The sequence below is a fragment of the Mytilus trossulus genome, chromosome 6 (genome assembly GCF_036588685.1).
Source record: "Mytilus trossulus isolate FHL-02 chromosome 6, PNRI_Mtr1.1.1.hap1, whole genome shotgun sequence".
NCBI lineage: Eukaryota > Metazoa > Mollusca > Bivalvia > Mytilida > Mytilidae > Mytilus > Mytilus trossulus.
In genome coordinates this window covers 4,425,652-4,452,888 of record NC_086378.1, presented here as the reverse complement: position 1 = coordinate 4,452,888, position 27,237 = coordinate 4,425,652, and the positions used below count along the sequence as shown (strand labels likewise).

The 27,237-nt window shown below is 30.8% G+C and overlaps 1 protein-coding gene across 2 annotated transcripts; it reads left to right on the top strand.

Annotated features, from left to right (window-relative positions):
• Nucleotides 1–376: 376 nt before the first annotated feature.
• LOC134720621 (C-signal-like) lies at nucleotides 377–26,982 on the top strand. Of its 2 annotated transcripts, none has more exons than XM_063582979.1 (5): nucleotides 377–589; nucleotides 20,429–20,480; nucleotides 23,957–24,147; nucleotides 25,031–25,180; nucleotides 26,513–26,982. In XM_063582979.1, exons 1-5 carry the CDS (start codon nucleotides 452–454, stop codon nucleotides 26,735–26,737), a joined length of 756 nt encoding a protein of 251 aa, XP_063439049.1. In that variant the 5' UTR covers nucleotides 377–451; the 3' UTR covers nucleotides 26,738–26,982. The 2 variants fall into 2 exon arrangements, with proteins under 2 accessions (XP_063439049.1, XP_063439050.1); XM_063582980.1 differs by lacking the exon at nucleotides 23,957–24,147 and adding an exon at nucleotides 22,640–22,827 and having other exon boundaries at nucleotides 380–589.
• The last annotated feature ends 255 nt before the right edge of the window (nucleotides 26,983–27,237 follow it).

The following is a 27,237-nucleotide window of genomic DNA, read 5'->3' as shown; positions in this document are numbered from 1 at the left end:
TGGGAAAATTGTCTCATTGACACTCATACCACATCTTCTTGTATCTAATTAAACTTTCGTAACAAATCCTCAAAACTTTATATTATTTTTATAAATGTTTCTTTCCTTAATGGTTTATATGGTTTGATTACCTGTAAGAAGGAGTTGTGAAAAAACATTCGGACATGACATAAACGTTTATGTTTTTCTGTAGTGGAATACCAGTGTCGTCTTTCATTTTTAATATTTGGTAGAGGAAGGTGGAGGGACAACTGCTCCACCGTTCTTACGACAGTGCCGCTAATGGTCAATTCAGTTTAGATCCGTTAATCAAAGTTGAATTTTCCGATATATACTTATAGATTACAAAATTTTCCGATATATACTTATAGATTACAAAATATACCCCAAGGTGCTTGTACGAACGCACCATTCTCACACCTGGGTACGATACTTCAACAACATACACAAGATGGGACTTCAGCCGAAAAATGTTCTTATCACAGGTGCCAATAGAGGTTTAGGACTAGAACTTGTTAAGCAGTTTTTGAGGTTACCGTCACCACCTAAGACGTTACTTGCAACATGCAGAAGTCCAGAAAATGCAAAGGTCAGTATACAGTGTATTTATTAGTGGCATAATGGAAAAGATGGAATAATTAAGCACTTGCTGAAAACTGCCAATAAGCATAATTGTTTAGGTTGCAGTCTTGTAATTGACTGCGCCATAGGCTTACATGTTAAACAGCTGATCTTTGAAAATAAAAAAATAAAAAATGCTACATAGAAAAAAAAAATCATGTTCATATCATGTATGTACTAATGTGAAATTGTGATTTAATCGAAAAAAAAGGGGGTGTTGCCACGAAGAATAAAAAGTTACGCAATCCTGAAGTCAAAACATTGTTTTTCTACTTTCTGTTTGCTATTTTTACTAGGCCGCACCACTGCCAGTAAACATGATATCCTTCCACTTTCCTGGATTGATATCCCCAAAAGATGCAAGATTTTTTTTAAAGTCTATATATATCTTTCAATTCAGCATAAACCTATAATCAAACAGAAAAAATTGAGTTCAGAAAAAAATTCAGAAAAAAATGCACTATTTTGTTTCCCTCCATGTTTTGACATGCACCGGAAATTGGAGTTGTAATACAAGACTGGTACCTATAACATTAATGAAATGTCTTAAAAAAATAATTCATTTACTTAGTTTCATTAAGTAGCCATATTTGAACATAAAAAATGCCATTATTAGAACTGTTTGGCTATATTTATAAAAATAACCCCACTATTAAAGCAGTACCCCTTTCTGAAAACAGGCAAAATTTGGAAATCAGTCATGTCTACTAAATGATCTGTAAATCTCATTCTAGTCTATCTTCATGAATGTTTTTCTATTATTTGGATACTTTGGAGCTAGAAGAGTATTCTGATCTATTATTTTTATTTTTTTCCTCCTGTTTAAATGAACCACATTCAATAGTTTACCCCTCCCCCTTTTTTCAATGAAATCTACACAAGTGGGCCTCTTGTTTAAGTCAAAATTGAAAAACTACCCAAAACTTTTTCATATTGAAGAATTTGCTACAATACAACTATCTGGACACAAGAAATACCATACCTTTCTCTTGTTTCACTATACTGGTCTTTAAACATGCCTACTATATCATGGTTTTTAGCCTGTACTTGACCCACCTATGCATATAAAACTTGAAATAAAATTCAAGAAAAAGCAAAATGAATACTCAAGTTAGTGTTTTTGGTAAGAATATTGATTACTTGACACACCTAATCACAAAAAACCATGTCATGATGGATAGTTTTAGAAAAATTCAACTTTTTAAACAAATTTTTAACCCAAATATGGAAATTTCAATAAACCATGCAGTGCCGCAGACAGGAAAAGAAGTATATACTCATGAAAAATTAACATTTTGTGAAAATCTTTTCACCAAAAGTTCATTTTATACATATTCTACCTAAATGTCAACAATTGAGCCGTGAAAATAATAACACTAAAGAAAAAACAGTAATTTTGTATGTAGCTGTCTCTTCAACTTTGCTCTTATTTTCAATAAAACTGTGCAACTAAAGATTGCATCATAAGAAGAAGAATTCATTGAGAAAAAAATCTTTCTATGTTCTTTTTGATTAAAAATCATGTATGTAATACCATCAAAATCTCAATTTGCCTCAAACTGTTGTGCTTTATATCTATTAATACTTTTGAATGGTGTCTAGTCACAGGCACTTGTCTCAAAAAAAAAATTCATATATACCTTAATATAACACAAGGTACTTAACTTATTTTTTTGAAAAATGACACCCAGTCCCGAATTCACGTTATTTTTTCATTTCTCGGTTGTGAAACCTACTTAAAGTTAATATGCCGTAAATCTAAATTGATTTATCTACACAATGGTATATGACACGACTATCATTGTTGTCGGGATCATTGGTAGCAGGTCTCAGAAGTCGGTCAACGGGATGTTTTTTGCATTCGTCTCAATTTTTGGCAACACCCAGCCCGCAGTGATTGAATTATTATAAAAAAATATTAAAATAAAAACTGTTAGCTTCCCTCTGACTATGAATTATTACCTTTATTGTAAATTCTTTACAGATTATGTGAAACAAACCCAAATAACTTTGTTATGAAACACACGTGTACACAACGACACTAATGTAGAGTTATAAATTGACCAAAATTTCCCACATTTATTTTTAGCCAGACGATTGACCAATGAGAAACCAGTATAAAATTACATGCGGACCGGGTGTTGCCAAAAATTGAGACGAATGCAAAAAAACATCCCGTTGACCGACTTCTGAGGCCTGCTACCAATGATCCCGACAACAGTGATAGTCGTGTCATATACCATTGTGTAGATAAATCAATTTAGATTTACGGCATATTAAGTTTAAGTAAGTTTGAAAACCGAGAAATAAAAAAAAATGACGTGAATTTGGGACTGGGTGTCATTTTCTAAAAATTTAGTTAAGTACCTTGTGTTATATTAAGGTATATAGGAGATTTTTTTTTGAGACAAGTGCCTGTGTGTCTAGTATGAAAATGCATAATTATTACATAATTTCAGTTTTTTCAGTGTAACTTGATACCCCATAATTTTTTTCTCTTAAAAAGTTCTTAAATCATAATGTTTTATCATTCTGGGCACACATAAGTCCACATGAGCTACTTTCTTGCAGTGAACATATGAACAAATTACCCTATGCAGGTTGCAGTCTTGTAATTGACTGCGCCATAGGCTTACATGTTAAACAGCTGATCTTTGAAAATAAAAAAATAAAAAATGCTACATAGAAAAAAAAAATCATGTTCATATCATGTATGTACTAATGTGAAATTGTGATTTAATCGAAAAAAAAGGGGGTGTTGCCACGAAGAATAAAAAGTTACGCAATCCTGAAGTCAAAACATTGTTTTTCTACTTTCTGTTTGCTATTTTTACTAGGCCGCACCACTGCCAGTAAACATGATATCCTTCCACTTTCCTGGATTGATATCCCCAAAAGATGCAAGATTTTTTTTAAAGTCTATATATATCTTTCAATTCAGCATAAACCTATAATCAAACAGAAAAAATTGAGTTCAGAAAAAAATTCAGAAAAAAATGCACTATTTTGTTTCCCTCCATGTTTTGACATGCACCGGAAATTGGAGTTGTAATACAAGACTGGTACCTATAACATTAATGAAATGTCTTAAAAAAATAATTCATTTACTTAGTTTCATTAAGTAGCCATATTTGAACATAAAAAATGCCATTATTAGAACTGTTTGGCTATATTTATAAAAATAACCCCACTATTAAAGCAGTACCCCTTTCTGAAAACAGGCAAAATTTGGAAATCAGTCATGTCTACTAAATGATCTGTAAATCTCATTCTAGTCTATCTTCATGAATGTTTTTCTATTATTTGGATACTTTGGAGCTAGAAGAGTATTCTGATCTATTATTTTTATTTTTTTCCTCCTGTTTAAATGAACCACATTCAATAGTTTACCCCTCCCCCTTTTTTCAATGAAATCTACACAAGTGGGCCTCTTGTTTAAGTCAAAATTGAAAAACTACCCAAAACTTTTTCATATTGAAGAATTTGCTACAATACAACTATCTGGACACAAGAAATACCATACCTTTCTCTTGTTTCACTATACTGGTCTTTAAACATGCCTACTATATCATGGTTTTTAGCCTGTACTTGACCCACCTATGCATATAAAACTTGAAATAAAATTCAAGAAAAAGCAAAATGAATACTCAAGTTAGTGTTTTTGGTAAGAATATTGATTACTTGACACACCTAATCACAAAAAACCATGTCATGATGGATAGTTTTAGAAAAATTCAACTTTTTAAACAAATTTTTAACCCAAATATGGAAATTTCAATAAACCATGCAGTGCCGCAGACAGGAAAAGAAGTATATACTCATGAAAAATTAACATTTTGTGAAAATCTTTTCACCAAAAGTTCATTTTATACATATTCTACCTAAATGTCAACAATTGAGCCGTGAAAATAATAACACTAAAGAAAAAACAGTAATTTTGTATGTAGCTGTCTCTTCAACTTTGCTCTTATTTTCAATAAAACTGTGCAACTAAAGATTGCATCATAAGAAGAAGAATTCATTGAGAAAAAAATCTTTCTATGTTCTTTTTGATTAAAAATCATGTATGTAATACCATCAAAATCTCAATTTGCCTCAAACTGTTGTGCTTTATATCTATTAATACTTTTGAATGGTGTCTAGTATGAAAATGCATAATTATTACATAATTTCAGTTTTTTCAGTGTAACTTGATACCCCATAATTTTTTTCTCTTAAAAAGTTCTTAAATCATAATGTTTTATCATTCTGGGCACACATAAGTCCACATGAGCTACTTTCTTGCAGTGAACATATGAACAAATAACCCTATGCAGGTTGCAGTCTTGTAATTGACTGCGCCATAGGCTTACATGTTAAACAGCTGATCTTTGAAAATAAAAAAATAAAAAATGCTACATAGAAAAAAAAAATCATGTTCATATCATGTATGTACTAATGTGAAATTGTGATTTAATCGAAAAAAAAGGGGGTGTTGCCACGAAGAATAAAAAGTTACGCAATCCTGAAGTCAAAACATTGTTTTTCTACTTTCTGTTTGCTATTTTTACTAGGCCGCACCACTGCCAGTAAACATGATATCCTTCCACTTTCCTGGATTGATATCCCCAAAAGATGCAAGATTTTTTTTAAAGTCTATATATATCTTTCAATTCAGCATAAACCTATAATCAAACAGAAAAAATTGAGTTCAGAAAAAAATTCAGAAAAAAATGCACTATTTTGTTTCCCTCCATGTTTTGACATGCACCGGAAATTGGAGTTGTAATACAAGACTGGTACCTATAACATTAATGAAATGTCTTAAAAAAATAATTCATTTACTTAGTTTCATTAAGTAGCCATATTTGAACATAAAAAATGCCATTATTAGAACTGTTTGGCTATATTTATAAAAATAACCCCACTATTAAAGCAGTACCCCTTTCTGAAAACAGGCAAAATTTGGAAATCAGTCATGTCTACTAAATGATCTGTAAATCTCATTCTAGTCTATCTTCATGAATGTTTTTCTATTATTTGGATACTTTGGAGCTAGAAGAGTATTCTGATCTATTATTTTTATTTTTTTCCTCCTGTTTAAATGAACCACATTCAATAGTTTACCCCTCCCCCTTTTTTCAATGAAATCTACACAAGTGGGCCTCTTGTTTAAGTCAAAATTGAAAAACTACCCAAAACTTTTTCATATTGAAGAATTTGCTACAATACAACTATCTGGACACAAGAAATACCATACCTTTCTCTTGTTTCACTATACTGGTCTTTAAACATGCCTACTATATCATGGTTTTTAGCCTGTACTTGACCCACCTATGCATATAAAACTTGAAATAAAATTCAAGAAAAAGCAAAATGAATACTCAAGTTAGTGTTTTTGGTAAGAATATTGATTACTTGACACACCTAATCACAAAAAACCATGTCATGATGGATAGTTTTAGAAAAATTCAACTTTTTAAACAAATTTTTAACCCAAATATGGAAATTTCAATAAACCATGCAGTGCCGCAGACAGGAAAAGAAGTATATACTCATGAAAAATTAACATTTTGTGAAAATCTTTTCACCAAAAGTTCATTTTATACATATTCTACCTAAATGTCAACAATTGAGCCGTGAAAATAATAACACTAAAGAAAAAACAGTAATTTTGTATGTAGCTGTCTCTTCAACTTTGCTCTTATTTTCAATAAAACTGTGCAACTAAAGATTGCATCATAAGAAGAAGAATTCATTGAGAAAAAAATCTTTCTATGTTCTTTTTGATTAAAAATCATGTATGTAATACCATCAAAATCTCAATTTGCCTCAAACTGTTGTGCTTTATATCTATTAATACTTTTGAATGGTGTCTAGTATGAAAATGCATAATTATTACATAATTTCAGTTTTTTCAGTGTAACTTGATACCCCATAATTTTTTTCTCTTAAAAAGTTCTTAAATCATAATGTTTTATCATTCTGGGCACACATAAGTCCACATGAGCTACTTTCTTGCAGTGAACATATGAACAAATTACCCTATGCAGGTTGCAGTCTTGTAATTGACTGCGCCATAGGCTTACATGTTAAACAGCTGATCTTTGAAAATAAAAAAATAAAAAATGCTACATAGAAAAAAAAAATCATGTTCATATCATGTATGTACTAATGTGAAATTGTGATTTAATCGAAAAAAAAGGGGGTGTTGCCACGAAGAATAAAAAGTTACGCAATCCTGAAGTCAAAACATTGTTTTTCTACTTTCTGTTTGCTATTTTTACTAGGCCGCACCACTGCCAGTAAACATGATATCCTTCCACTTTCCTGGATTGATATCCCCAAAAGATGCAAGATTTTTTTTAAAGTCTATATATATCTTTCAATTCAGCATAAACCTATAATCAAACAGAAAAAATTGAGTTCAGAAAAAAATTCAGAAAAAAATGCACTATTTTGTTTCCCTCCATGTTTTGACATGCACCGGAAATTGGAGTTGTAATACAAGACTGGTACCTATAACATTAATGAAATGTCTTAAAAAAATAATTCATTTACTTAGTTTCATTAAGTAGCCATATTTGAACATAAAAAATGCCATTATTAGAACTGTTTGGCTATATTTATAAAAATAACCCCACTATTAAAGCAGTACCCCTTTCTGAAAACAGGCAAAATTTGGAAATCAGTCATGTCTACTAAATGATCTGTAAATCTCATTCTAGTCTATCTTCATGAATGTTTTTCTATTATTTGGATACTTTGGAGCTAGAAGAGTATTCTGATCTATTATTTTTATTTTTTTCCTCCTGTTTAAATGAACCACATTCAATAGTTTACCCCTCCCCCTTTTTTCAATGAAATCTACACAAGTGGGCCTCTTGTTTAAGTCAAAATTGAAAAACTACCCAAAACTTTTTCATATTGAAGAATTTGCTACAATACAACTATCTGGACACAAGAAATACCATACCTTTCTCTTGTTTCACTATACTGGTCTTTAAACATGCCTACTATATCATGGTTTTTAGCCTGTACTTGACCCACCTATGCATATAAAACTTGAAATAAAATTCAAGAAAAAGCAAAATGAATACTCAAGTTAGTGTTTTTGGTAAGAATATTGATTACTTGACACACCTAATCACAAAAAACCATGTCATGATGGATAGTTTTAGAAAAATTCAACTTTTTAAACAAATTTTTAACCCAAATATGGAAATTTCAATAAACCATGCAGTGCCGCAGACAGGAAAAGAAGTATATACTCATGAAAAATTAACATTTTGTGAAAATCTTTTCACCAAAAGTTCATTTTATACATATTCTACCTAAATGTCAACAATTGAGCCGTGAAAATAATAACACTAAAGAAAAAACAGTAATTTTGTATGTAGCTGTCTCTTCAACTTTGCTCTTATTTTCAATAAAACTGTGCAACTAAAGATTGCATCATAAGAAGAAGAATTCATTGAGAAAAAAATCTTTCTATGTTCTTTTTGATTAAAAATCATGTATGTAATACCATCAAAATCTCAATTTGCCTCAAACTGTTGTGCTTTATATCTATTAATACTTTTGAATGGTGTCTAGTATGAAAATGCATAATTATTACATAATTTCAGTTTTTTCAGTGTAACTTGATACCCCATAATTTTTTTCTCTTAAAAAGTTCTTAAATCATAATGTTTTATCATTCTGGGCACACATAAGTCCACATGAGCTACTTTCTTGCAGTGAACATATGAACAAATTACCCTATGCAGGTTGCAGTCTTGTAATTGACTGCGCCATAGGCTTACATGTTAAACAGCTGATCTTTGAAAATAAAAAAATAAAAAATGCTACATAGAAAAAAAAAATCATGTTCATATCATGTATGTACTAATGTGAAATTGTGATTTAATCGAAAAAAAAGGGGGTGTTGCCACGAAGAATAAAAAGTTACGCAATCCTGAAGTCAAAACATTGTTTTTCTACTTTCTGTTTGCTATTTTTACTAGGCCGCACCACTGCCAGTAAACATGATATCCTTCCACTTTCCTGGATTGATATCCCCAAAAGATGCAAGATTTTTTTTAAAGTCTATATATATCTTTCAATTCAGCATAAACCTATAATCAAACAGAAAAAATTGAGTTCAGAAAAAAATTCAGAAAAAAATGCACTATTTTGTTTCCCTCCATGTTTTGACATGCACCGGAAATTGGAGTTGTAATACAAGACTGGTACCTATAACATTAATGAAATGTCTTAAAAAAATAATTCATTTACTTAGTTTCATTAAGTAGCCATATTTGAACATAAAAAATGCCATTATTAGAACTGTTTGGCTATATTTATAAAAATAACCCCACTATTAAAGCAGTACCCCTTTCTGAAAACAGGCAAAATTTGGAAATCAGTCATGTCTACTAAATGATCTGTAAATCTCATTCTAGTCTATCTTCATGAATGTTTTTCTATTATTTGGATACTTTGGAGCTAGAAGAGTATTCTGATCTATTATTTTTATTTTTTTCCTCCTGTTTAAATGAACCACATTCAATAGTTTACCCCTCCCCCTTTTTTCAATGAAATCTACACAAGTGGGCCTCTTGTTTAAGTCAAAATTGAAAAACTACCCAAAACTTTTTCATATTGAAGAATTTGCTACAATACAACTATCTGGACACAAGAAATACCATACCTTTCTCTTGTTTCACTATACTGGTCTTTAAACATGCCTACTATATCATGGTTTTTAGCCTGTACTTGACCCACCTATGCATATAAAACTTGAAATAAAATTCAAGAAAAAGCAAAATGAATACTCAAGTTAGTGTTTTTGGTAAGAATATTGATTACTTGACACACCTAATCACAAAAAACCATGTCATGATGGATAGTTTTAGAAAAATTCAACTTTTTAAACAAATTTTTAACCCAAATATGGAAATTTCAATAAACCATGCAGTGCCGCAGACAGGAAAAGAAGTATATACTCATGAAAAATTAACATTTTGTGAAAATCTTTTCACCAAAAGTTCATTTTATACATATTCTACCTAAATGTCAACAATTGAGCCGTGAAAATAATAACACTAAAGAAAAAACAGTAATTTTGTATGTAGCTGTCTCTTCAACTTTGCTCTTATTTTCAATAAAACTGTGCAACTAAAGATTGCATCATAAGAAGAAGAATTCATTGAGAAAAAAATCTTTCTATGTTCTTTTTGATTAAAAATCATGTATGTAATACCATCAAAATCTCAATTTGCCTCAAACTGTTGTGCTTTATATCTATTAATACTTTTGAATGGTGTCTAGTATGAAAATGCATAATTATTACATAATTTCAGTTTTTTCAGTGTAACTTGATACCCCATAATTTTTTTCTCTTAAAAAGTTCTTAAATCATAATGTTTTATCATTCTGGGCACACATAAGTCCACATGAGCTACTTTCTTGCAGTGAACATATGAACAAATTACCCTATAACATTAATGAAATGTCTTAAAAAAATAATTCATTTACTTAGTTTCATTAAGTAGCCATATTTGAACATAAAAAATGCCATTATTAGAACTGTTTGGCTATATTTATAAAAATAACCCCACTATTAAAGCAGTACCCCTTTCTGAAAACAGGCAAAATTTGGAAATCAGTCATGTCTACTAAATGATCTGTAAATCTCATTCTAGTCTATCTTCATGAATGTTTTTCTATTATTTGGATACTTTGGAGCTAGAAGAGTATTCTGATCTATTATTTTTATTTTTTTCCTCCTGTTTAAATGAACCACATTCAATAGTTTACCCCTCCCCCTTTTTTCAATGAAATCTACACAAGTGGGCCTCTTGTTTAAGTCAAAATTGAAAAACTACCCAAAACTTTTTCATATTGAAGAATTTGCTACAATACAACTATCTGGACACAAGAAATACCATACCTTTCTCTTGTTTCACTATACTGGTCTTTAAACATGCCTACTATATCATGGTTTTTAGCCTGTACTTGACCCACCTATGCATATAAAACTTGAAATAAAATTCAAGAAAAAGCAAAATGAATACTCAAGTTAGTGTTTTTGGTAAGAATATTGATTACTTGACACACCTAATCACAAAAAACCATGTCATGATGGATAGTTTTAGAAAAATTCAACTTTTTAAACAAATTTTTAACCCAAATATGGAAATTTCAATAAACCATGCAGTGCCGCAGACAGGAAAAGAAGTATATACTCATGAAAAATTAACATTTTGTGAAAATCTTTTCACCAAAAGTTCATTTTATACATATTCTACCTAAATGTCAACAATTGAGCCGTGAAAATAATAACACTAAAGAAAAAACAGTAATTTTGTATGTAGCTGTCTCTTCAACTTTGCTCTTATTTTCAATAAAACTGTGCAACTAAAGATTGCATCATAAGAAGAAGAATTCATTGAGAAAAAAATCTTTCTATGTTCTTTTTGATTAAAAATCATGTATGTAATACCATCAAAATCTCAATTTGCCTCAAACTGTTGTGCTTTATATCTATTAATACTTTTGAATGGTGTCTAGTATGAAAATGCATAATTATTACATAATTTCAGTTTTTTCAGTGTAACTTGATACCCCATAATTTTTTTCTCTTAAAAAGTTCTTAAATCATAATGTTTTATCATTCTGGGCACACATAAGTCCACATGAGCTACTTTCTTGCAGTGAACATATGAACAAATTACCCTATGCAGGTTGCAGTCTTGTAATTGACTGCGCCATAGGCTTACATGTTAAACAGCTGATCTTTGAAAATAAAAAAATAAAAAATGCTACATAGAAAAAAAAAATCATGTTCATATCATGTATGTACTAATGTGAAATTGTGATTTAATCGAAAAAAAAGGGGGTGTTGCCACGAAGAATAAAAAGTTACGCAATCCTGAAGTCAAAACATTGTTTTTCTACTTTCTGTTTGCTATTTTTACTAGGCCGCACCACTGCCAGTAAACATGATATCCTTCCACTTTCCTGGATTGATATCCCCAAAAGATGCAAGATTTTTTTTAAAGTCTATATATATCTTTCAATTCAGCATAAACCTATAATCAAACAGAAAAAATTGAGTTCAGAAAAAAATTCAGAAAAAAATGCACTATTTTGTTTCCCTCCATGTTTTGACATGCACCGGAAATTGGAGTTGTAATACAAGACTGGTACCTATAACATTAATGAAATGTCTTAAAAAAATAATTCATTTACTTAGTTTCATTAAGTAGCCATATTTGAACATAAAAAATGCCATTATTAGAACTGTTTGGCTATATTTATAAAAATAACCCCACTATTAAAGCAGTACCCCTTTCTGAAAACAGGCAAAATTTGGAAATCAGTCATGTCTACTAAATGATCTGTAAATCTCATTCTAGTCTATCTTCATGAATGTTTTTCTATTATTTGGATACTTTGGAGCTAGAAGAGTATTCTGATCTATTATTTTTATTTTTTTCCTCCTGTTTAAATGAACCACATTCAATAGTTTACCCCTCCCCCTTTTTTCAATGAAATCTACACAAGTGGGCCTCTTGTTTAAGTCAAAATTGAAAAACTACCCAAAACTTTTTCATATTGAAGAATTTGCTACAATACAACTATCTGGACACAAGAAATACCATACCTTTCTCTTGTTTCACTATACTGGTCTTTAAACATGCCTACTATATCATGGTTTTTAGCCTGTACTTGACCCACCTATGCATATAAAACTTGAAATAAAATTCAAGAAAAAGCAAAATGAATACTCAAGTTAGTGTTTTTGGTAAGAATATTGATTACTTGACACACCTAATCACAAAAACCATGTCATGATGGATAGTTTTAGAAAAATTCAACTTTTTAAACAAATTTTTAACCCAAATATGGAAATTTCAATAAACCATGCAGTGCCGCAGACAGGAAAAGAAGTATATACTCATGAAAAATTAACATTTTGTGAAAATCTTTTCACCAAAAGTTCATTTTATACATATTCTACCTAAATGTCAACAATTGAGCCGTGAAAATAATAACACTAAAGAAAAAACAGTAATTTTGTATGTAGCTGTCTCTTCAACTTTGCTCTTATTTTCAATAAAACTGTGCAACTAAAGATTGCATCATAAGAAGAAGAATTCATTGAGAAAAAAATCTTTCTATGTTCTTTTTGATTAAAAATCATGTATGTAATACCATCAAAATCTCAATTTGCCTCAAACTGTTGTGCTTTATATCTATTAATACTTTTGAATGGTGTCTAGTATGAAAATGCATAATTATTACATAATTTCAGTTTTTTCAGTGTAACTTGATACCCCATAATTTTTTTCTCTTAAAAAGTTCTTAAATCATAATGTTTTATCATTCTGGGCACACATAAGTCCACATGAGCTACTTTCTTGCAGTGAACATATGAACAAATTACCCTATGCAGGTTGCAGTCTTGTAATTGACTGCGCCATAGGCTTACATGTTAAACAGCTGATCTTTGAAAATAAAAAAATAAAAAATGCTACATAGAAAAAAAAAATCATGTTCATATCATGTATGTACTAATGTGAAATTGTGATTTAATCGAAAAAAAAGGGGGTGTTGCCACGAAGAATAAAAAGTTACGCAATCCTGAAGTCAAAACATTGTTTTTCTACTTTCTGTTTGCTATTTTTACTAGGCCGCACCACTGCCAGTAAACATGATATCCTTCCACTTTCCTGGATTGATATCCCCAAAAGATGCAAGATTTTTTTTAAAGTCTATATATATCTTTCAATTCAGCATAAACCTATAATCAAACAGAAAAAATTGAGTTCAGAAAAAAATTCAGAAAAAAATGCACTATTTTGTTTCCCTCCATGTTTTGACATGCACCGGAAATTGGAGTTGTAATACAAGACTGGTACCTATAACATTAATGAAATGTCTTAAAAAAATAATTCATTTACTTAGTTTCATTAAGTAGCCATATTTGAACATAAAAAATGCCATTATTAGAACTGTTTGGCTATATTTATAAAAATAACCCCACTATTAAAGCAGTACCCCTTTCTGAAAACAGGCAAAATTTGGAAATCAGTCATGTCTACTAAATGATCTGTAAATCTCATTCTAGTCTATCTTCATGAATGTTTTTCTATTATTTGGATACTTTGGAGCTAGAAGAGTATTCTGATCTATTATTTTTATTTTTTTCCTCCTGTTTAAATGAACCACATTCAATAGTTTACCCCTCCCCCTTTTTTCAATGAAATCTACACAAGTGGGCCTCTTGTTTAAGTCAAAATTGAAAAACTACCCAAAACTTTTTCATATTGAAGAATTTGCTACAATACAACTATCTGGACACAAGAAATACCATACCTTTCTCTTGTTTCACTATACTGGTCTTTAAACATGCCTACTATATCATGGTTTTTAGCCTGTACTTGACCCACCTATGCATATAAAACTTGAAATAAAATTCAAGAAAAAGCAAAATGAATACTCAAGTTAGTGTTTTTGGTAAGAATATTGATTACTTGACACACCTATTCACAAAAAACCATGTCATGATGGATAGTTTTAGAAAAATTCAACTTTTTAAACAAATTTTTAACCCAAATATGGAAATTTCAATAAACCATGCAGTGCCGCAGACAGGAAAAGAAGTATATACTCATGAAAAATTAACATTTTGTGAAAATCTTTTCACCAAAAGTTCATTTTATACATATTCTACCTAAATGTCAACAATTGAGCCGTGAAAATAATAACACTAAAGAAAAAACAGTAATTTTGTATGTAGCTGTCTCTTCAACTTTGCTCTTATTTTCAATAAAACTGTGCAACTAAAGATTGCATCATAAGAAGAAGAATTCATTGAGAAAAAAATCTTTCTATGTTCTTTTTGATTAAAAATCATGTATGTAATACCATCAAAATCTCAATTTGCCTCAAACTGTTGTGCTTTATATCTATTAATACTTTTGAATGGTGTCTAGTATGAAAATGCATAATTATTACATAATTTCAGTTTTTTCAGTGTAACTTGATACCCCATAATTTTTTTCTCTTAAAAAGTTCTTAAATCATAATGTTTTATCATTCTGGGCACACATAAGTCCACATGAGCTACTTTCTTGCAGTGAACATATGAACAAATTACCCTATGCAGGTTGCAGTCTTGTAATTGACTGCGCCATAGGCTTACATGTTAAACAGCTGATCTTTGAAAATAAAAAAATAAAAAATGCTACATAGAAAAAAAAAATCATGTTCATATCATGTATGTACTAATGTGAAATTGTGATTTAATCGAAAAAAAAAGGGCGTGTTGCCACGAAGAATAAAAAGTTACGCAATCCTGAAGTCAAAACATTGTTTTTCTACTTTCTGTTTGCTATTTTTACTAGGCCGCACCACTGCCAGTAAACATGATATCCTTCCACTTTCCTGGATTGATATCCCCAAAAGATGCAAGATTTTTTTTAAAGTCTATATATATCTTTCAATTCAGCATAAACCTATAATCAAACAGAAAAAATTGAGTTCAGAAAAAAATTCAGAAAAAAATGCACTATTTTGTTTCCCTCCATGTTTTGACATGCACCGGAAATTGGAGTTGTAATACAAGACTGGTACCTATAACATTAATGAAATGTCTTAAAAAAATAATTCATTTACTTAGTTTCATTAAGTAGCCATATTTGAACATAAAAAATGCCATTATTAGAACTGTTTGGCTATATTTATAAAAATAACCCCACTATTAAAGCAGTACCCCTTTCTGAAAACAGGCAAAATTTGGAAATCAGTCATGTCTACTAAATGATCTGTAAATCTCATTCTAGTCTATCTTCATGAATGTTTTTCTATTATTTGGATACTTTGGAGCTAGAAGAGTATTCTGATCTATTATTTTTATTTTTTTCCTCCTGTTTAAATGAACCACATTCAATAGTTTACCCCTCCCCCTTTTTTCAATGAAATCTACACAAGTGGGCCTCTTGTTTAAGTCAAAATTGAAAAACTACCCAAAACTTTTTCATATTGAAGAATTTGCTACAATACAACTATCTGGACACAAGAAATACCATACCTTTCTCTTGTTTCACTATACTGGTCTTTAAACATGCCTACTATATCATGGTTTTTAGCCTGTACTTGACCCACCTATGCATATAAAACTTGAAATAAAATTCAAGAAAAAGCAAAATGAATACTCAAGTTAGTGTTTTTGGTAAGAATATTGATTACTTGACACACCTAATCACAAAAAACCATGTCATGATGGATAGTTTTAGAAAAATTCAACTTTTTAAACAAATTTTTAACCCAAATATGGAAATTTCAATAAACCATGCAGTGCCGCAGACAGGAAAAGAAGTATATACTCATGAAAAATTAACATTTTGTGAAAATCTTTTCACCAAAAGTTCATTTTATACATATTCTACCTAAATGTCAACAATTGAGCCGTGAAAATAATAACACTAAAGAAAAAACAGTAATTTTGTATGTAGCTGTCTCTTCAACTTTGCTCTTATTTTCAATAAAACTGTGCAACTAAAGATTGCATCATAAGAAGAAGAATTCATTGAGAAAAAAATCTTTCTATGTTCTTTTTGATTAAAAATCATGTATGTAATACCATCAAAATCTCAATTTGCCTCAAACTGTTGTGCTTTATATCTATTAATACTTTTGAATGGTGTCTAGTATGAAAATGCATAATTATTACATAATTTCAGTTTTTTCAGTGTAACTTGATACCCCATAATTTTTTTCTCTTAAAAAGTTCTTAAATCATAATGTTTTATCATTCTGGGCACACATAAGTCCACATGAGCTACTTTCTTGCAGTGAACATATGAACAAATTACCCTATGCAGGTTGCAGTCTTGTAATTGACTGCGCCATAGGCTTACATGTTAAACAGCTGATCTTTGAAAATAAAAAAATAAAAAATGCTACATAGAAAAAAAAAATCATGTTCATATCATGTATGTACTAATGTGAAATTGTGATTTAATCGAAAAAAAAGGGGGTGTTGCCACGAAGAATAAAAAGTTACGCAATCCTGAAGTCAAAACATTGTTTTTCTACTTTCTGTTTGCTATTTTTACTAGGCCGCACCACTGCCAGTAAACATGATATCCTTCCACTTTCCTGGATTGATATCCCCAAAAGATGCAAGATTTTTTTTAAAGTCTATATATATCTTTCAATTCAGCATAAACCTATAATCAAACAGAAAAAATTGAGTTCAGAAAAAAATTCAGAAAAAAATGCACTATTTTGTTTCCCTCCATGTTTTGACATGCACCGGAAATTGGAGTTGTAATACAAGACTGGTACCTATAACATTAATGAAATGTCTTAAAAAAATAATTCATTTACTTAGTTTCATTAAGTAGCCATATTTGAACATAAAAAATGCCATTATTAGAACTGTTTGGCTATATTTATAAAAATAACCCCACTATTAAAGCAGTACCCCTTTCTGAAAACAGGCAAAATTTGGAAATCAGTCATGTCTACTAAATGATCTGTAAATCTCATTCTAGTCTATCTTCATGAATGTTTTTCTATTATTTGGATACTTTGGAGCTAGAAGAGTATTCTGATCTATTATTTTTATTTTTTTCCTCCTGTTTAAATGAACCACATTCAATAGTTTACCCCTCCCCCTTTTTTCAATGAAATCTACACAAGTGGGCCTCTTGTTTAAGTCAAAATTGAAAAACTACCCAAAACTTTTTCATATTGAAGAATTTGCTACAATACAACTATCTGGACACAAGAAATACCATACCTTTCTCTTGTTTCACTATACTGGTCTTTAAACATGCCTACTATATCATGGTTTTTAGCCTGTACTTGACCCACCTATGCATATAAAACTTGAAATAAAATTCAAGAAAAAGCAAAATGAATACTCAAGTTAGTGTTTTTGGTAAGAATATTGATTACTTGACACACCTAATCACAAAAAACCATGTCATGATGGATAGTTTTAGAAAAATTCAACTTTTTAAACAAATTTTTAACCCAAATATGGAAATTTCAATAAACCATGCAGTGCCGCAGACAGGAAAAGAAGTATATACTCATGAAAAATTAACATTTTGTGAAAATCTTTTCACCAAAAGTTCATTTTATACATATTCTACCTAAATGTCAACAATTGAGCCGTGAAAATAATAACACTAAAGAAAAAACAGTAATTTTGTATGTAGCTGTCTCTTCAACTTTGCTCTTATTTTCAATAAAACTGTGCAACTAAAGATTGCATCATAAGAAGAAGAATTCATTGAGAAAAAAATCTTTCTATGTTCTTTTTGATTAAAAATCATGTATGTAATACCATCAAAATCTCAAAGTGCCTCAAACTGTTGTGCTTTATATCTATTAATACTTTTGAATGGTGTCTAGTATGAAAATGCATAATTATTACATAATTTCAGTTTTTTCAGTGTAACTTGATACCCCATAATTTTTTTCTCTTAAAAAGTTCTTAAATCATAATGTTTTATCATTCTGGGCACACATAAGTCCACATGAGCTACTTTCTTGCAGTGAACATATGAACAAATTACCCTATGCAGGTTGCAGTCTTGTAATTGACTGCGCCATAGGCTTACATGTTAAACAGCTGATCTTTGAAAATAAAAAAATAAAAAATGCTACATAGAAAAAAAAAATCATGTTCATATCATGTATGTACTAATGTGAAATTGTGATTTAATCGAAAAAAAAGGGGGTGTTGCCACGAAGAATAAAAAGTTACGCAATCCTGAAGTCAAAACATTGTTTTTCTACTTTCTGTTTGCTATTTTTACTAGGCCGCACCACTGCCAGTAAACATGATATCCTTCCACTTTCCTGGATTGATATCCCCAAAAGATGCAAGATTTTTTTTAAAGTCTATATATATCTTTCAATTCAGCATAAACCTATAATCAAACAGAAAAAATTGAGTTCAGAAAAAAATTCAGAAAAAAATGCACTATTTTGTTTCCCTCCATGTTTTGACATGCACCGGAAATTGGAGTTGTAATACAAGACTGGTACCTTTACTTTTTACATATTTTTAATTTGATGGAAAATTGTCTCATTGACACTTATACCACATCATCTTATTTCTTAAAATACTCATCATAGATATCAGAATTAAATTTTGTACGCGAAACGGCGTTTCGTGATTTTGTGATTTATGTGGCTTTTTTAGTAGACCTTGTTTACATGTTTAAAAAAAATATTGCCTAGCTGACATCAACAATGCTTTACTATAGAGATCCTGAAAATTTGTACATAGTTCTTTTTTGGCTTTGTGGTTTCTTTGTGTTTTGTTTTTATTTAGTCTGGGTTTGTTTAAGGTTAGTTAGGAAAAGAGAAGAACAATACCAAAGGAATATAAAACTCATAAGGCGAAAACGAGATGACGAGGCTGACCGACTAAAAACGAAAAAAGTACGAAAAGGTATACAAAAGAAAACGATTGATAAATATAAACCCTACCAAAACAGGTGTGTGTGATCTCAGGTACTCCAGAAGGTTAAGCAGATTCTGCTCCACTTGCGGCACCCGTCGTGTTGCGCTCGTATGTGACAATTCCTACTCGGTAGATGACATTAGAGGAAAAGAGGACGGCCTTGTGGTCACGGCAATTGGAACATATCTGTCGTCTATTGAACAGATATTCCATAATGGTCAACCAGCTCGTGATAATGATGTCTATTAAACTGTTATTACAACCCACGCAACAGTCAGTCTGTGAGTCTAGTTTTTTTTCTAGGAATTATGCCTAATTGAACTTATTTTCCTCAATAAACTACAGTCCGTAAGTCCTGTTCTCGTCACTGCAACTCCTCCGAAAGCACACCACAGAATTCCATGATTCTGTGTAGATAATAAGGACAGGATAATATGTAAATGTGCATATCCACAAGAAATTAATTGACTTTTGTATGAGAAATGAGTCTGTGCAATTATGTATTATGATATTTTGTTTGAGGAGTGTGAATGTTTGGGATTGGCGGGGTATGTGAGCGTTCTCACAAAAGTTCTTTAATTTTATATTAATGCCTTCCATGAAGCATGTACATGAAGTGCTTATTTTGTATGCTTTTCTACTGTTCGTTTTTTTATTCTACTGGTTGCTGTTTAACATCGTAACATATTCATATTCATGTCCCGCGTCTGAATCCCCGTCAATTCTTCATGTGTGTTATATCATAATATTTGTTTTTCTATGAAGCATTTGGTGTTGATGGCAGATAATTAATTGTTGCTTTCTGATTCAAGTATATAACGCATCTTCTTTTATTATTAATATTTGTTATATTAACTGATTTTAATATATTTTCTATCCACTTATTATTCAATATATCTAAATAAAGGCGGATATTATTATGATCCAGTGTTCGTATTCATGAGTATAGCGAAATCAGAGAACTATATTTTGAATAGTATGTCAAAGAAGGCAACCAAAAACCTTAAAAGTACGAGAGAAAAAAAACCCGGACAAAATAATGACCAAATAGGAAAATGGAGATACATAACTGTAAAAACTTATTACAAAAAACTAAAGACGGATAAACACAAATCCCACCCAGGTGAACTTTTTTGATCTGAAAGGGTCAATAGGTCCTGTTCCCATAGTTACTTCCGTCAGTTAATTGTCGTTAAAATCTGTTCGTGAAATAACCTTGACATGTAAACAGGTATTGTGTTAAATGTTAGTGTTAAGGTTGAATATGAGGAACCAATGTAATCAATATTTTTATGCTAATTTTTTTTTCGATGTTCTCATTATAGTTTATCACATTATTGATATTTTTAGGATCTAAATGATATCGCTGCCAAACACAGCAATGTAAAAGTCATGAAGCTAGGTGAGTTGTGATACATCATTAAACAAAGGCAACAGTAGTATACCGGTGTTAAAAAGTCATAAATCGATTGAGAGAAAACAAATTAGGATTACATACTTAGACTGAGGGAAACATGTCAACTGTAAGTGGAAAACAAAGAAACAACAGGAACATTTAAGTGCAACAAAACAAACTCCAACATACATAGAAACGAACTACTTGATAACAACTGCCATATTCCTGAATTAATACAGGACATTTTAAGAAACAAATGGTGTTAGACGTTGTTAAATGGCTAGCCAAACCGACCGCTTCATGACAATGTTGGAAAATATCGCTAAAATGACAACACTATGTGACAGAAATATAGCACTAACACACGAAAGAACATTTATCACAGACAAACATACACACACATAATGAAAGTCGACACAACATGCAAAAAAGTTTTGTAATGACCATTATACACGAGGGATATTAATAGCCTTTTAAGATATTCTAACTACATTTTAAATACAGCATAATGCATTAAAAAAATAAAATGAGGGAATTAAAAGAAAGCGAAAATTATATTCTGAATTATGTTTGCTTTCAAACTAATAGGTTCACTACTGATGTTAATTTGGCAAAATGTTTTGCAGGATTTTAATATGACTTGCTTCTTATGCTTTAAATGTCTAAATCCAATATTTTTTGTTTGCACATGCGTATATTGACTACTGCAGACTAATGCATTTTGTCAATTTTGCCTGCATTTAATATATTTCATTAACGTAAACACTTCTAAACTCTTAAATGATGCACACTTTGTTACTAATTCATTTATCATGACTGTAATGTGCTGCAATTCGAAATTGACATATTTAACTTAGATACGACAACCATTTATGCTGGCTGTTCAAAACGACCCCTTAAAAATCACGTTGCCACTCGTTTGCATGTTTACAAACAAAAACACGGAGGTTCATGGAAGAGCCTACACAAAAGTTCTTCACTTATACACATCGGACATAGAAATAACATTAATTGTCCTAATCACTATCGCTCGGGCAAAACAAATCACGAATTTAATGCCTACCCATGTTAAAACTACAATAAAATATAGCTTGCATCAATTATTTCTTCATTATTTGGATTCCAAGCGCTTCATCTTCGTAATTAGTTTGGTTTCCATATATTTTGATAGGGCCACCTCTCAAAAGTCTAGTGAAGACAAAATGCGCGTCTGGGGTACTTAAACTTTAAGCCTGGTATCTTTGATGACTTTTACAAGTAATGGGTCGATATAAATACTGATGGCCTTTTCGTTCATAAAGGTACCACCAGTTCATAAGTCAGCATTTCTGTTCTGTCATAGAATAGCATTAAACATATCTGTGTTGTCTCGTTCATTATTATTTGAATATATAAAAAACAAACAAAAAATCCCCGATCTTTGGAACAGGAATTCTTATTTCCTTTTATGCCTCAAGGAGGTTGTTCCTATCGGAAAAAGGAATACTCCGGTTGATTTTATAAAGAATCTCTTCAACAATGTCACAAATTTGCATACATTTGGCAGTAAATTTTAAAACATTTTTCATTTAGGCTTAAAGTTGAACATCTTTTACGAGAAACAGTTATCATTTTCTGTTGAATTGCAGAATTAAAAGTATATTTCAATTTTAGACCTTGCACAGTTTGCAGTATAAAAAAGTATTTGAATTGATAAAGATATAAACATCAAATGTGTTTCACAGTTAACGTTTCTGAAGTCTACACGAAATCTGAAAATGTAATTTTTGTTTAAAAATCATGATGTTCATATATGTAGCCTATGCAAATACTTGATTACTGCTATGATTTGAATAGATGAAACGCGACCCAAAGCCTAGGAACTTTAATATTTTGTCATAAATGAGCGACGTAGCATCATATAAACTGAGAAGCTTCAATTAAGCGAAAAGCTGCTAAAAGGAAGCAATTGCTTTTTAAAGTGCTAAAGTTCCCTGTCATTATCACTGCAATAAAATCAGATAGGGTTATCTGATTAACTTTGCAAGGTCGATGAAAAAAAACTTAGCTTAAAGAAAGATAACAGTAGTATACCGCTGTTCGAAATTCATAAATTAAATCATGAATCATATCTTATAACTCTATTGTTTTTCAACTTTGAGTGATTTTTTTCTGCAATTTCACAGATGTAGCACAACCTACCTCATTTGAGAATTTCCCGAAATTGGTAGAGTCATTCATTGAAGGAGAGGGGCTAAACCTACTTATAAACAACGCTGGTATTAATATAAGACATGGTTTAGTGGAAGCTGACAATGATAGCATGATGGAATCATACACAACTAATGTCATTGGTCCATTGCGAACGGTTCAGGTAATGAGAGACCAATAAATCTTGCAACCGGACCCATACATTGTTAACCATCTTTCTAGCAAGTTGCCAACTGTTCAGACTGTTAAAAGAACTTCATATTAAACTGATACGGGAATTAAATTTAGTTCATGAAACCTTGGTTTTTTGGTATGGGTCAAATACCTTTAACTTATAAGCTTTCAAACAATTTGTCAGGTTTATACCTTAAATTGTGATAATTTACAATAAGCAAAATGACAATAAGAAAAAAGTAGGAGTCGAAGATGAAGCCATCAAAGATACCAGGCTTTAAAAGAAGGACACCCTTACGTAAAGACGAGGCTGCACCAAAAAAAAATAATTTGAAAACTAATATTATCTTGTTTCTTATATTACTAACTACTAGTGCAGAATTAATTTCCAGTCATATACATCCTAGCATTATTGATGACTCTGAAACATTATTTTTTATCACAAATAATATCACATGTGAGGTGTATTCCACTAATATTATCATATACTACTTAATAATACAAAATCAGCGGAGATGAAATTACGTGATTGATAAAACTTCAGATTCATATAGTTTGTGTGCTGTCGAAGTTACTGGTATCACTCCGTTTCAAATGTTTTCATATTCCAATTATTTGAGTTCTATTTTTGTGTTATTATCAAAACCTGTCGACATAGGTGTAATTTTGAAAGACAGAAATGGATAAATTTCTTATAGACAATTCTGCCTTCCTCGTACTATTTTGACTTCAAGTTTTATCAACCACATTTAAGTGAATCCATTATCCATTTGTTTAATTCCTGTCACTTCCACTTCACACAACAAAGGTACAATACCAAATACAAAGCAGGTGCTTTGAACATGTTGTTTTTTTGTAAATGAGCTTTGGTCTTTTGTGGATAGTTGTCTCATTGACAATCATACCACATCTTTTTTTTTATATATTCACCAGTTGTTTAACTTGAGTGCCAACACTCAGGTAATTTGAATTACAAAAGGAGAAGGGGAATTTTTTAAAGAGCTCTTGAAACAATCTGAACATCACTGACAACTTACTAACACATATATAACAGTTGTATGGGTTTGGTGTTAATTCTTTTTTTTTTATTAACTAATTGTTGTATCTGCTCATAACAGACGTAACGAAGCCTGCTGATATTGGAGAATGCACAACTAAATTAGCTGGAAATCTAGCCAAAGAGGGACTTAACCTGCTGATTAACAATGCAGGCATTGCCAACAAGAAACAGTATTTAGGGAATTTGGAAAAACAAACTCTCTTAGAACAATTTGACGTTAACATCTTTGGTCCTATCCTATTGTCACAGGTGAAGTTTTCATGTAACGTTAAAAAAAATCACTACCATAATTACTAGATATATTGTTTTGGTTCACTGTATGTAAAATCTATATTTTAGTAATTTAGAATTATAAAACACTAAGTTGTCATTGTATAGACTTTCACATTATTTGCGATGATCCCACTGACATGTCAATATAATCTTATTCAAATTGGTAACAGTTATGTGAATTGTCATTAAAAAGAAGATAAATTAAGATACGACAAAGACATCCAAATATATAAGTCGAAATTAAATAGACAACACCATGGCAAAACAAAATGAAAACCACCAAATGAGAAACAACAATTGTTTTAAACTACAAAGTAGAAGAGAGTGTCTTAGCAGCTCGAATCCCATCAAACATCGGGGATGAGCTTGGGGTCTCCGAAAGCGTAAGTATCATATAGCCGACTTTCAAATTATTTTCGATGACGTAGATTCAAATGTACAATAATTACATGTAACTATTTCATCAATAACAAATAAAAAATGATTTTTTAAACATTGCTTTATGTGTCTATTAAATATCAATTTTAGTTTTGATGATTACTTTTTGATACCACATTAATTGCCAATGAGACCATCATACATATTTCAAATATTTTAGGATTCTGTTTGTTAATTTTTATTATCTTTTCGTGTTTGAATAAACATTTTTGTTTCTTTGGATAACATTTATATGAACAATGCAAACACTATTTGTTTCCTAACGCAAAATGGACGCGCTTTTAAGATATTAACTACAAGCCAGTCCAGACTGAAAGTTTTTACAATGTATGATGGACCAACACATAGGATTCCTAAGAACATAAAAAGGACAAAAAATAGCCAACAATTGTTATATTTTATATTTTATATTTTGTTGTAGGCATTATTACCATACATAAAACAGGCAGCAATATCCTCAACGGATACCAGTTTGAACTGTAATAGGGCAGCTATTGTCAATATGTCAAGTATACTGGCATCTATTGCTGAAAATCAAAATGGCGGACTTTATCCATACCGGACTTCTAAGGTTTGTTCCAATTATGACAATGAAATGTCTATTCCTGACTAAGTGGCTCACTTTATCCATACCATATATTGAACAAAACAAACAAACATCAAGATACAAGGCTTTTTGTGGTTTACTTTTATAAATTCTGACTTGAATAGAGAGTTGTCTCACTGGCACTCATACCACATCTTTTCATATCTATTTTTAATATTGTACGCAAGACGAAAAAATCATCAGTGAAGATAGAATCACAAATTTATGTGGCGAACAAAAGTGCGAAAGTTGTAGAGCTTTGTAGATCCGTTATGGATTGTCAACTATAGCTTATTTTATCTATTCCTAAGGTCTAACATTAATTTTATGCAGAACAATATAATCGACAAACGAAAAAATAAAGAAAACACAAACAACAGTACACCAAAGAAAACATAGAAAACGAAAGACTAAGCAACAGGATGCGCACCATAACTATTAGCGATTTTATGTGGTTAGGAAGTATATGCAGAATATGTTTCATATGTATCACCCGTCATGTTGTTCATATGAGATTAAATCATAGGATAAGGTTAATAAAGCAGTTAGCATTCTAATGTTGTATGAACGGAAAATCTTTGCTGTGAAATTGTTTGTTTTTGATAAATAATACTTACAGTAAAGTTTGTTTCAAGGATGACAATAAAAATGTCTATTCATGGCAAAGTGGCGGATTTTTTCCATACTATACATCTAACAAACAAAAAACTTACCAGAGATACCAAGCTTATAATTTGTACTCCAGACGCGCATTTCGTCTTAAAAAAGCTCATCAGTGAAGCTCCAATCAAAAAGTTATAAGGCAAAAAAAAGAACAAAAGTTGCAGATTACATATTACAAATAGTCCGTTTATAATGTGTGTTGGGGTTTTTGGTGTTGCAGTTGAGTGTTTCTGTTGTTCTGTTTTCCTCTTATAGTTGATGTGCCATTCTTTTTGTTTTTGTTTTTTCGTTTTAGTTGGTTACCCGGATTTGTTTTCTTGTTTTTGCTAAATCGATTTAGGACTATACTATGCGGTAAGGGACGACACCAAAAGTTCAATGAAGGATAAAAAACTTAATTAACATAGTTTTTTCATTGACTCCCCCACCCCCTTCTTAACTTAATTTGGCAAAAATTGATTGACCCATTTAGATATACAAATGTATGTAAAAATCAATGTCGGATAACCAAATCTTGCAGCAGTTCAATCCCCCATCCCCAAACTATTTGAATTAAGTTTTTTTTTATCTTACATTGATCTTTTGATGTCGTCCCTAAACTGTTGATATATTTGTTATCATATTTTTTAGAAATGTTTTCATAATTTCTTTTAGGCAGCTCTCAATATGTTGACCAAAAATATGAATTTGGATCTTAAATCAGAAGGAATTCTATGTTTCTGCATACATCCAGGCTGGGTACAGACAGACATGGGTGGACCCAATGCAGCCGTAACTAAAGATACATCAATTGCAGGAATATTAGATGTTATGTCTAAAATGAATGGAGAAACATCCGACATATTTGTAGATTATAATGGAAAATCTTTACCATGGTGATCTATATGTCTAAACAATTTAAAATAATCCAGAGCTTTCTACTATATTATATCAATCAGAAGAATATAGCTTAAATTTGATATCAACCATGCGAAAAGAAATTGTGTTATCTAGTCATAATTCAAAATGTTATAATCTCAGGGTTAATTTAAAGGTTGCACGTTTGTTTTAATGATGATGATAATAGAATATGTTTAATTGTAATTATTTGATTGTTACTTTTTTTTAATAACTCATCAAATATACCAGGCTTTTCATTTAATGTGGCAAACGTTGAGGATAGCAAAAAACGTGTTTATTAACAAAAGAGTGACGGTCAGAGGATCGGTCAAACTCATAAATCTAAAATAAACTGACAATGCCATGTCTAAAAATGAAAAAGACAAACAATACTACACATGACACAACATAGAAAAATAAAGAATAAGTAACACAAACCCCACCAAAAACTAGGGGTGATCTCAGGTGCTCCGGAAGGGTAAGTAGATCCTGCTCCACAT